We start from the raw sequence: 12,952 nt of genomic DNA on the forward strand, positions 1-12,952 counted from the left end.
CTAGAAGGAGAAGAAGACGCTGGAAGGACTGGCCTGCTGCTTGCCTTGCTGAGAAAGGAGAGGAGAAGACTTTTGAAAAGACTTTGCTGACTTGTGCTTTGAAACATTCTCCAAGGGCTTGATTGAGCTTGCCCCCTGATCTGAACCCCAGGACTAGTGGGTTCTTGGTGCTTCTGCTCGTCCTGACATTCGAGCCGTGTGTGCATCCCGCTGGAACCAGACTGCGCCCCTCATCACCCCTCCTAGGGCTGTGGCACTCGGGAGCTTGCCTGCCTTTGTCCCTGTGAGAGCCTCGCTCCGATCGGAGTCGCTCTCTGCCCCCGGGCTAGGCTTCCTGCTCCTCTGCCCCTTGCCTGCTACTGGAGCGCGCTGAAGCGCTCTCGCCCCTCCCGCCAGAATTCCTCTCCGACGATCGTGATTTGTGCCGGGTCGACAGCTGCACGAGCCGTGCCCTGTGACCCCGCTTCGCTATCCCAGAGACTGATCAGGCCGCGCCGCCCCCGCTGTGGAGACCCCCGCACCGCCGTGCTGAGGGTCGTGGGCCGCGCCTGCCTGATCGCATACGCCGCTGACGTCAGGATCCAGAAGTGCCCCCAATCACCTGAGTCGCACTGACCCGTGCCGACTCTCACCAAGCAACCGCAACAGTCTCCAAAAGCTGTGGTATCGAGCTCGGGGCCCGCAACTTGTTATTTCCCCGTCCACCGGAGCTGATTTCTGTCGTGGAATCAAAGGAGGAGTTCTACGCGCCCTAGGAGCCCTCACGGGTGAGTGAGAGCCGAGCGCGCCCTTCCACACTCCCCGTTTGGGACCCCTAGCCCCCCCTGACTGGCGCCCTTCCCTCGGAGCCTTCCTGCACTGCCGAGCCCGGCTCGCGTCTGACTCTGTCCCCGAGCCACTGGGAAGAGCCGTACGCGGCGTAGGCGTACTCACGCCCGATGCGTGAGCCGCGGTAGGGTCCGGGTCAATTTCCTTGGAGAAAGCGAGGGAGGCGCTGCGAAGCGCACCGGAGGCCCAGGCCTGATCCAAAACCCCCTGAACTTGGGAAGAGAACTACTGGGAAAAAAACTGTAACAAGGAGAACTGTTTTGGAAATAAGCTGAAGCAAGAGAAACCTATTTGAACTATAACTAAGGAACGCTTGCCATTTACAATCTGTGGCCTAAACCTAAAACGTTATATTGGTCTTGTAATAAGTCTGAACTGCTTATATATATCTATTTTTACATAAAGGAACGTATTTTTATATATTCACTGCCTGGTGTCCATTTGTGGGGGGATTGGTACATTTTACTGTGTATGTGATTACAAATGCTTAACTGAATAACGCCTGAAGAATAGCCTTGGCTGCTCACGCCACGCACCTAGAGGGCGAGCAAGGGTAATTCTAAGGGGTCATCCTTCGCCCTGACTTAGAGGAGAGGGTCCCTGCTTGTCACAGGTGCATACTTGCGCCAACCAGAGACCCCCAATTCTAACAGTAGAATACGAATGTACAGTCATTATTAAAAACAATATAAAAAGGACGTCTTGCGCAATAAAGTAGAAAAAATAAAGATCCTGGACAGAGGGGTCATAGACTTCTCTAAATTTGGCCTATGCCGGGCAATAAACTTCAGAAATGTAATTATAACTTTTGTTTAACATTCCTCTTCCAGAAACTGCAAAAAAAGCAGTGCGGGCGACATCTTTGAAAGCCCATAGATTTTAAAACCGGGATAAGTCAAAGCCATCTAGGTTCACTATAGAACTTACAAAATAAGATTGTATGGATAGTGGCCTGAGTAGAGAGATAGTCTCATGGACATGGTGGTAATACTGTTGCCCAGTTGTTTGTTTTTGGGAAGGTGACTAAACGGTGGAAAGAGTTTAGCCTAAACTGAATCAACAGGAATCTTTCCTAGCTGGTAATGTTGAATGTTAAGTAGGGTTGCATAGTCAGAGTGGTTTGTATGGACAGGATATGTTGAACATATGTTTTACTGGCCTCATTGGCCAGACGCAGTTCTTCTAGATGAGTTAAACACTGCGCTTTGAAATGCTTTTCTAGATAACTCTGATATTGTGGTGGGTAAGTGAAAATATTTTTCCAAGCCTAGATCGTACAAGAAGCTTTTAATATAACATATCCACCCAATCTTACATGTATTTTCCAAGGAAATACAATCCTGGATAAACCCTTGACAGAAAGTGGTTTTATTTGATGACCAGATACGGTGCCACAAAAGAAGTGCTTGTATTTTTACAATATCTGTCAAATAAGAAAGTCCCAATTCCAAGTGGCACGAAAAGGTCGCAGTACCCTGAGGAACAGCAAGAAGATACCTTAGAAAACTATTTTCGACCTTTTGTAGGGCGTCTATGTTTTCGTAACCCCACCCGCCCACCCCATAGGTTGCAACAGTTAAGCATTTGGCCTTATAAATCTCTATGAGTTTGACGGGGGGCCTTCTTCCAAACCTTCGAGAAAAATTTACTAGAGCGACAGTAGCCCTCATGAAGAGGAGCTTCTTAGACTGGCCTGTTTCCAGGTAATTTTGTGGTCGATTACTATCCCTAGATAAGGGTATGTTTTTGTGCTCTCAAGTTTAATATTATTTAAAAAGATAGCCTTGGTTTTCTTCGTTCTGGAACCCGAGGACATAACAAAAGTTTTTTTGATGTTGATATTCAGGTCCAGATTGGCCATAAAAGTGTTATATCTGACGAGAGCATGCTGTAATTCTACGGGGGTACATGCCAGTATTACGGCGGCGTCGGCGTAGAATAGGGCCGGTATTGGGCGGTTGTTTATAATGGGAAGGTCCTGGCACCCTTTTACCATGTCCCGCTCCAGTCCATTGGTATAGAGTGTAAAAAGGAAGGGGGCCAGGACACAACCCTTCCTCACCCCTCTCTCGACAATGCAGGAGGGTTTCCTTCATCCGCCAGGTTCTGGGTGGAGGCTGCATTGGTGGAAAAGTCAGGGTGAGGGAAACTGTTGCATGGTCCAACAATGAGCAGGGCTCTATCTCCAGGCCTGCGGCCATAGATTGGATGTCTGACGTGCCTCAAAAATGATCTATAAGGGCATATGTTTTATGTGCATGGGAGGAAAATGTATAGTTGCGTGTATGTGGCTGTTGAGTACACCAGAAGTCTCTCAGGCCCATCCCAGCCAGAGCGCACCTTCCAGAGAGAGGACCCCCGTTTGACCTTAATGCTGTGCAGCTCTGTCTAGATCATTGTTAAAAACTAGATTTAGGTCTCCCTCCAGAAGCACCATATGAACTTCTTTAGTCATACCCTCGGCCACTGTGCAGCGCAAAAAGTGTTCCTGTCCCTCATTAGAAGTGGATTTAGTCCCCAGTTTCAAAATGTGGTTGCCCAGGGTCACTGAGTGAGCTAGAAATCTACCTCTAATTTCGGACTGTTTGGGGCCTCTCTTGCCTCAAAAGGAACTGGACTCCAGAATCACTACTCCCACGGTTTTAGAGGAGTTGAAAGGAAAGAATTGATATGGAAAACCCATGAGCGCATTCTCTGCCAGTCGCTGGCAACTAGATGCGTTTCTAGGAGAAGGCATATATGTGCTCCAGAGTGCTCGAATTATGTTAATATGACCCAGGGTTTAACAGGATTGTTGAGACCCTTCACATTAAAGGTAAGAACCTGTAGGTAATGTTGCATAGCAATGGAGTGGGAAGCTATCTATAGGCTCGTCTTGGCATGTAAGTTATCATTTGTATCCTATAGTACTAAATGTGGGAAGTCAAGAGAAGGACATGCTGAGGTGATAAAGTAAGACCCCCATCTGTAGGTTTCCCGAAAAACAAACTGAAGAGAAAAAGAAACGGAATTAACAACCAGTAAAACATTGTCCAATAGAGAGTCAGTGTCCAGGGTCAAATACCCGATTGGGAGAAAATGTCGCCGTCCCTTGCCCTCTGCCCAATCCACCTGTAAAGAGAGAAACATCAAAGCATCTGGCACCCCTCCATCGTTGGTGTATGCAGGTCCCACACTCACACTGGCTAGGCTGGGAGTCAGCAGGAGGGGTGTCATCAATGCCAAGCAGCCGTCAGGCATCTTCGAAGGATCAGGGGGGAGGCAAGCCTAAAAGGGTGTTTCCACGCATTGGGGAGAATTCTCTGAGTTTCTGGAATGTAGAAGCAGCTAAGTCTTGATAAAGCAGTAGCTGACAACCTTTGAACTCTACTGGGTGTTGATCTCTGGGCTGCATGGAGAATGCATTCTTTCAGTGGAAAATCATGGTCACACACAAGTCTGGTCTCTTGGGGCCCACTCTACGTGCTCTATCAAACTTGATGTCCATCTCTGGTGGAGCCTCCAGAATCGAACGGAAAAGATCTGTGATAAACAGGTTCATATCAATTCTTTCATCACCGGTAGGTATGCCTTTGATGCGTATATTGCTGTGCCTTGATTGATTTTCTAAGTCTTACCCGCACTCACCCTACGGCTTCTTCTAAAAAGATCTCCGTCAAAGAGCCCCGTTTATGGTGAGCCCGTCGGGCATTGCAGCGCCGGCCGACGAGGAACATAGCCCTATGAGGAAGCATGACACCTCTCGAGGTGTGTGAGGGCATCATGAAAAAAGACCTGTATTTCCCCCTCTCTTTCCCCCTCCTCCTCCCACTCTAGGAACTGCATACTCCTTCGTCTCACTGTCCTCAGGGGCCCCTGAAGGCTGGATGTCCTTTGGCAGGACTAGCAACGAGCCCAAAAGTCTGTGGCAGTATTCCAGAAAAGTAGGGCCCAGGCCTGGCAGGCACTGCTCAGACTTACCTCAAAGCAAGGGAGACCCATGGATCGGTATCGCTCTCCGGCTGTCCTGCTCTAGTGTAGGGTCGCCCAGGTCCTCTCAGCAGCACAGCTCCCCAAGGAAGGATACTCGGGTGATCCGCAGCAGGTCAAAATAGTTGCAGTAGCCCTCAGGATCCCGGGCCCACAACCCAAGGGTAGCCGCCCTTCGCTCTCTGCCCCATGCATGATTTAAGGGTGCAAAATTATTCGCTCTAGATAAAGTGGCACATATGGAATTGTGGTCGCTCAGTGAATCCCAAAACACCTCAAAGTTCAATAAAGCAGGAGCCAATCCAGAGGAAACAAAAATAAATTCAATTACAGAAAAACAACCTCTCCCGAAGATGGTAGCCACACTTGGAGAAAGACTCATGGATGTGCAAACATCTTCAACCAAGACCAAGTTAAAGTCACTCAAAATAAAATGTAAAAGTTCACCCTGGACAGAGTGTCTAAATGGTGAGCAGCTAGGGGATACCACTTGCAAGCATCCTGAATAGGTTGGAGTCACACAGGTGAGTGTTCAAATCACCCAGAAGCACAATGGAAACAATGCCCTTAGTAGAACAGGAATACTTCTCCAATAAATCTCTCAGCTTGAGTGCATTGGCAATCTGAGATAGGGTCGAGTTTGCATTATAAAAATTAACAAGTAAGACATTTCCATAATTCCAAAATGAGCAGCAACCAGCAAGTAAATTCAGGGATCTAGTATCCACTTGCTTAGCATCACAAATCAGACTTAGAGAAATAATAACTGAGAGACCCTCCTTTAGCTCTACGTGAGCTAGAACTTGTCACCAGGACAAAAAAAACCTTGAAACCCTCCAGTAACGGTTCGATGTCTCCTACGTTTCTTGTAGACTAATCTAATTGAACCTCCTCAGCAAAGAGACCCACCCAGTATCATTAGCATTTCGGGCTACCCAAGCCATATTAAAACTTAGAATAACTAGCTTGACTTTAAGGAATATTTTCAGCGATCCTCTCACAGCAGTGACACCATCGTCAGAGGTCAGAGGGGGCCGGGGGTACCACGGTGCGGTCATTCATTGTCATTAACAGAGCTCAAAGGGCCAAACCTATTATGGGTAGAAATACCTTGGGTAAGGTCTCTTAACAGCATTTGAAGGGGCATAATAGATGCAGAGGTTTTAATTGTAGGTCTATAAAAATAACCCAAAGAGAGTGACTGAACATTGGCATGGGGGTAAACCAGGATTTGAGCGGTCCATCAACAAGTGGCCTACGGTGCAAGGATTGTTAAAGTTCACAACAAAATAGTCCCCATCCAAAATTTTGGGTTGCCAGCATAACCAGTTGACCCCTCGTGCCTTAATAATAGAATGCAGATTTTTACTTAACCGCCTCTCTAACCAATGAATAACTTAATTTTTTAACTGTGGGAAACGTTCGACCATCCTAGGTTAAGGGGGTGGCACGTTGGCAAGGACAACTACACATGGCGTGGCCGCTGGAGGCAAATCCAGGATATGTAAGGTACAACTGAAGTCATTGTCACTGGCCGCTTGGGCAGACGGATTTCTCCCCAAAACTGATCTTTTCGAAGGTGTTGTTGAGATACCAAATGTTAATCAGAAATGAGTACATACCCCCCTCCAGCAGAACAGGATGCAACAATAGAGTCTGCATTTTTCTCAGGTCCAGCACCTACATGGAGCGAATCTTCTGGATGGGCTAGGATGGTATGCTGATCACCTGTTTTTGATGAAATTAAGTCCTGTGACACTAATGGCGAAATAATATTAGATGTCAGGACCCCTGAAGCAGTCAGCTGGGTAGGTTTAATGTCTCAGGCCTGTTGGCTAGGGCAATTTCCAGCTTAGTCAACCTATCATTACAATCTGCAAATGACTCTGCAATCAAATTTTCTAGTTTGCTAAACTGATTTGCTAGCAGGTCACCCACAGGTTCCAATGATATGACAGTGTGATTCGATGCCCGACTTGTTCTACTCTGTTTATTTTCCAAGGAGGCTGGGGGGATGAAGGTAGAACAGAACCTTTAGCAGGTGGCCGGTGGTTGATGGCCTCAACCAAATGTACGTCGCCCAATGTAGGCTGTCTGGAGAGCTCATCTGTGGTAGGAACACCTCCTACAAGTTGAATTGAATTGAATTGCACTTATATAGCGCGTAGCTACCCGGAGGCCTCGCAGCGCTTTAAGCTGATTACTGGTGCCAAGCTCAGGGGGATCAACACATCTTTACAAACAGGTAAGTTTTTAAAGCTTTTCTAGAGATAAGATGAATGTTGATTTCTCGAAGGGAGAGGGGAAGGGAATTCCAGAGCCCGGCCGCAGTATGGGAGAATGAGCGCCCCCCCCAACGGGCTTTGTTAATTTTGGTGGTAGTTACCAGTTGCAGAGAGCTAGAGCGTAAGGCTCTGAACGGAACATATGGTGTGGCTATGGTGTGAAGAATTGCTGGGCCAGTGCGGTGAAAGGATTTGTGCGTAATGCACATGGCCTTGAACTGAATTCTGGCTGCCACGGGGAGCCAGTGAAGCTCCTTCAGAGCTTTCTTAGCTGACTGCCAGCGGGGGATATTGTAAAGTAAGCGGGCAGCGCAGTTCTGTGTGACCTGAAGCCTACGGGTCACGGCTGCTGGAGCTCCCATGTAGAGGGCATTCCCATAATCCAGGCGGGAGAGGATCAGGGCCTCCTACAGTGAAAGCCTACAACCAGTGATGCCATCTTTTTCTATGACTGCAGATTCACCTAGACCCAGTTCTTCTTCTACTGAAATGACTGTGTTGGTTATTGTCCCAACAGCAGAAGTCAAATATGTTAGAGTACTGGAACCATTACACTGTCGTTTTTGGGCAAAAAATAGTGGAGACAATTCACGTTTTCCCATAACACCAGCTAGTGCTGGCACACAGAGAGACTATGGAGCTGCTCAATGAGCAATGAGGGCAAACAAAGGTGAGCAAAAAATAAAATGGAAATGACCCAAAAGAACCACACTTGATTGATAAAAGTTGGAGGAAATGAATGTTTGAGGGATGTGCCAGACCAGCCTTCTCCAGGCTACGACAGATTTGGACTGTCCCGTCTTTGGCCTGGTCTTCGCCTAGGCCCAGCCTCGGTACGTTCCACACTGTGGGACAGCTGAAAGTGCTATATAGCGCAAGTGAGGATGGTCTGTCCTCTCGCCTCAGAGTCACATGGGGCATTGCTGAGAATCCCCCAGGTAGTCCCTGATCCTGGCGTCGGTCTGGGTCTTCGCTCTGAGGGACAGCTGAAAGCTCTACATAGCACAGGTGAAGATGGCCCTTCCTCTCCTCGTCACCTGGGGCAGCACTGAGTATCCTTGGACAAGTGATACTTGTGTGTCACGCATGCTGTGAATCATGCGTGGCGTAGCATTGTTACACAAGTGCGTCAAGCACTCTCAACAGTGGGAATTCAGTGGGAGTGACATGTGAAGATAAAATCTTGTGTTAAAAAGAAAATACCTTGTTTCACAGCATGCATGACACACAAGTATCACAGTCTGTAATGCAATGTGTTATAATCTGTTTGCGATATGTTTCTTTACCCCTCCTTTTTGCCTCCAACAGGTATTAACAATCGCAACCTGAAGAAGGGTAATATAGTAATACTAACCCCCCCCCTTTTTTTCACCCACTAGGATGGTAGCCATATGAGCTTACATACACCATACCATGTGGCAATAGTGTAGACAGTTACATATACTCCTAGATACTTGCTAAATTAGTCCCCCTGGTCCTGAAGAATCGCTCAATAAATTTTAGAGTAGCGAGAAACATGTTGACCGGACTCTAACACATTCCAGAAGAGAGTGGGAAACATCACTTTCCACTACTCTCCTCTAGGATATCATTTTTAACTAAAGCAGTGGCCTTCCTGAATAAAGTGTCTCTGGTACCACTAGCTTTATTTTATCTCACTTAGCTACGTCTACCCTGAATCCTGGCCCCATACCCGCACTTCATCTACACGGCAGTTGGAAAAAGATCTCCGCCAAAGAGCCCCTCTATGAGGTGTTGCCCGTTGGGTATTGCACCGCCGACCCAACGAGGAGCAGGCCCAAATGATGAAGCATGACACCTGAAAGGGTGTGTGAGGGCATTAAATCCAACAAAATGGATTCCCAGGGTGACCATCAGGCTACCCTGTTCTAATCCACTTGCACAACAGACTGTACCAACACCTTTCTCTGTCATTAGGAACAACGCGACAATCTTTGTATTTTGTGTAATTTGGGCACGTCGTGTATGGACCTTCTGCTCCGATAAGAGCAGTAATAGCCCAAGACTCCTCTCTTTTGATACTAAAGCACAAAGAGATCCACAAATGCATTACCACACACATTTGTGAAAAATAAAGGCCACACTAAGTAGATCTCCAAATGAAGCACCCAAGGAGGCATTTATAGTGACGTCTTGAACTATATGTCTATAACTTATGTGTGAGGTTACCTGTTCTTAAAACAGTTCTCATACTAGCTCCGCTTAGATTGAGTCTGAGCCAGGTAGAAAATCCCCCGCTTCTGCAATGCTCAATCTTTAAGGCTGCGCTGTCCCCATCGGGGTGCACAGTCATCCACCATGTTATCATGTTTCAGCCAATGTCATTGTCCACTTTGGCAGTGGCAAAACAATCTTTTTGCTGCTCGTACATTGGTAAACATGAATTTTCTCGCCATGTTTAGCCTCAGTTTATGAGGGGAAACGCAACGGGGCCCAAGATTTTAGTCTGGATAGGTCTTATCACAACTTTTGAAATCCTCATTCCTTCTCCAGCGTCTCAACGTTTATATCAAGTGACTGCAGCATTTTGGTGATATAGTAAAGGCTTTTTTTACACTTCTGTCACTTATAGGATGTGTTCCATGGCTGAGGTGTCTCTTAGCATGTCCAATGGCATACTGAGTGCACTCAGTGCAACTCCTCAATGGTAGGATGCCAGCCTGGTTGTTATTTTTAGTTATTTTTAGTAATATGGGATCCTTGTCTAGGCCAGAGTACATGTAAAATTTAAAATTGTCTCCCTTTTAGGCCTTAGATTAGACTACCCACCTCCTCAGGCGTTCCCAAATTCTTATGTTGGCCGCTCGTTTGGCATTCTTCTGGGTCTCCTTTTTGCTCTCCAGTCTACCAATTAAAACCACTGTACACCTTTTGTGTAGGTGACCCTTGTTCTGCAATATTCTCCTTGTTCTTAAATCTCAATTCAAGATGAACAGCCTGGACTTTATAATCAGTGTTTTAACTCTTGTGTCACCATGCAGATCAACTAACTCTTGATTTTGTTTGTCTCTCTATGGATAGCCTCCGAGGAAGCTACAGTTGCTCCTAAACTTTTGATATAATAATCATATCAGCACCATGTTTGCACCACCATGTGGCTTAAAGAAGCCCACCTTCAATCCTGCCTGCTTCAGTTTCTTTTTGTTAATGACAGATTCCTCTTGTCACTTCCTCTGTTATACAGTCCTCAGCCACCCACAGGCGAAGCAAGCGTGCCATGAACACTAATGCCACCAAGGACATATTTCACCTGTCCTTTAGTGGGCAGTAAAACTAGGGTGCCATAAGTCCATTACTCCATGGGCCTTGGTGTCAACATATTTTTGTAAGTGGTTGTGTCTTTTCTCATTTTGTTATGTGACAACTAGATTTTGTTGTGTGTGAATGTTCATGGTATATGTACCTTTTCTAATGAATGTTACAGTGAATAAGTATGTTCCATGTCTTGGGTTGCTCTACCTTTATTTTAAAATGTTTTTCGGTACAAAGTATACTTTGAATTAAATATAAATAACATCAGTGCACTGTAATAAACTGATTTAATTGTACAGAAATATAAACACTAGTAGATAAAATCGATATTTTATAATACTTGCCAATCATCTTTTATCCTAGAACACGGAAAAATCTAAAGACTGGTATAAGACAATGTTTAAACAGATCCACAAGCTCAACAAAGGTAATTTGCATGGCTGTCACATTTCCATGTGGAACATTAATGCTGTCAATTCATTTTGTTTTTCCATGTTTTATTGTGAAAAAGAATTAAGGGAAATAGTACCTTAAAATGGCCAAAACACTGTCAATTAATATGTTACTTGTTCAATTTCTAACATATTAATGGCCTGTAGTAGGACGTTGTCTCAGCGATCCACTGGTAACAACTGGCTACTCACATTCTTTAACAATTTTTTCCACAAAAGTTGTATCCAGGGTAAACCTATATTATAGTGGAGAACTGTAGACTATTTATATTTTAAAAGTACTTTACATTTTTCAACTGTTAATTTAGGCATAGCTACATATTGAGTTAAAAGTGTTAAAAGAAATTGCTTAAAAAAAGTGCAGTTAAACTTTGGAATGTTTTAGGAGACATTTCAGGGCTTACCAATTAAGTCTATTTATTTACACCAATTGTGTGTTGAAATTCAGTGTTTTTACTTCTTTTAAGACAGTGATCAATTCAGCTGGTTGATATTTAAGTGTTAGTCTTGTGTCGCACTTCCAGATAATAGAGAATATCACACGGTGGCTCAAACACAACGAATCAATAGACACAACACCACACCCCCTGGAGAGGGATTAAACTTAACAAAATGAAGCACATCAAAGACTCTCTTTTCAGAATAAGGCTTGGGGTTTTATGTATGCAATGCTCTCTAACAGAAAGGTTGTCAAAGATGTGAAATGAACAACATTCGAATATATATATATATATATATATATATATATATATATATATATATATATATATATATATATATATATATATATATATATATATATATATATATATATATATATATATATATCAAACCAACTAGTTGCCTCCAAAGATGAAGCCACTTCCCAGCGTGTAAAGTCTGTTTTATTTCAAGGATTTGCACAACCAAGGCAAATGCACACAAATATCAGCCAAAAGTGTTTCGGGCGTGGACCGCCCTTGATCACTGGCAAGGAAATAACAGCAGAGCAGTCCTGTAGGCACAATTAAATATCCCGCCCATTTGGGCGTGTGCTCAAAGGAATTATGGTTCTTGAAGACCGCTCTTTAAATAAAACCATGAATGGGCGCTGTCACTCCCCAAAATGTTCATCTTACCAAAGTGGGTATGTGCACTACAGCCCGGCTTGCACACAATGTCACCCTCCTTGAAATGGACACGATGTCCCTGACATGCCTCTTGGTATCCTTCATGGAGGTCCTGCATGTTTGCGCAGTGGGGCTTCATCGCGGCTGGGCCAGCCGCTATACACCAAGCCAACGAGTTGCCTCCAAAGATGAAGCCACTTCCCAGCGTGTAAAGTCCGTTTTATTTCAAGGATTCGCACAAACCAGGCAAATGCACACAAATATTAGCCAAACGCGTTTTGGGCGTGGACCGCCCTTGATCACTGGCAAGGAAATAACAGCAGAGCAGTCCTGTAGGCACAATTAAATATCCCGCCCATGTGGGCGTGAGCTCAAAGGAATTATGGTTCTTGAAGTCCGCTCTTTAAATAAAACCATGAATGGGCGCCGTCACTCCCCAAAATGTTCATCTTACCCAAGTGGGTATGTGCACTACAGCCCGGCTTGCACACAATGTCACCCTCTTTGAAATGGACACGCTGTCCCTCACGTGCCTCTTGGTATCCTGCACGGAGGTCCTGCATGTTTGCACAGTGGGGCTTCATCGCGGCCGGGCCAGCCGCTATACACCAAACAACACAATTAAATATCCCGCCCATGTGGCTGATATTTGTGTGCATTTGCCTGGCTTGAAATAAAACAGACTTTCACGCTGGGAAGTGCCTTCATCTTTGGAGGCAACTCGTTGGTTTGATATATATATATATATATATATATATATATATATATATATATATATATATATATATATATATATATGTATGTATGTATATATATATATATATATATATATATATATGTATATATATATATATATATGCTTCCAATCCTGGCTTGGCATGAAAAAGAACAGGTACCGACTCCGTGAATGAAGATCGAAGGCTTTTATTCACCAATATAAACGATCAGATGCGTTTCGGCGGACAAGTCCACCTTGTTCACTACATCTGCTTACACCATGTTAGTGAGCCTCATTTATACTAGTGCATTGTGACAT

The 12,952-nt window shown here is 45.0% G+C and overlaps 1 protein-coding gene across 41 annotated transcripts in view; it reads left to right on the forward strand.

Annotated features, from left to right (window-relative positions):
• The window catches only part of SORBS1 (sorbin and SH3 domain containing 1), a 1,860,906-nt gene that overhangs the window by 1,429,694 nt on the left and 418,260 nt on the right, over positions 1-12,952 (forward strand). For all 41 annotated transcript variants that reach the window (XM_078643144.1, XM_078643174.1, XM_078643143.1 and 38 more), the window contains one exon: positions 10,719-10,782. In XM_078643144.1, coding sequence (XP_078499270.1) covers positions 10,719-10,782 — 64 coding nt within the window. The remainder of the gene's footprint in view (positions 1-10,718; positions 10,783-12,952) is intronic.

Source organism: Lissotriton helveticus, chromosome 5_1 (assembly GCF_964261635.1).
Source record: "Lissotriton helveticus chromosome 5_1, aLisHel1.1, whole genome shotgun sequence".
In the NCBI taxonomy this organism is placed as follows: domain Eukaryota; kingdom Metazoa; phylum Chordata; class Amphibia; order Caudata; family Salamandridae; genus Lissotriton; species Lissotriton helveticus.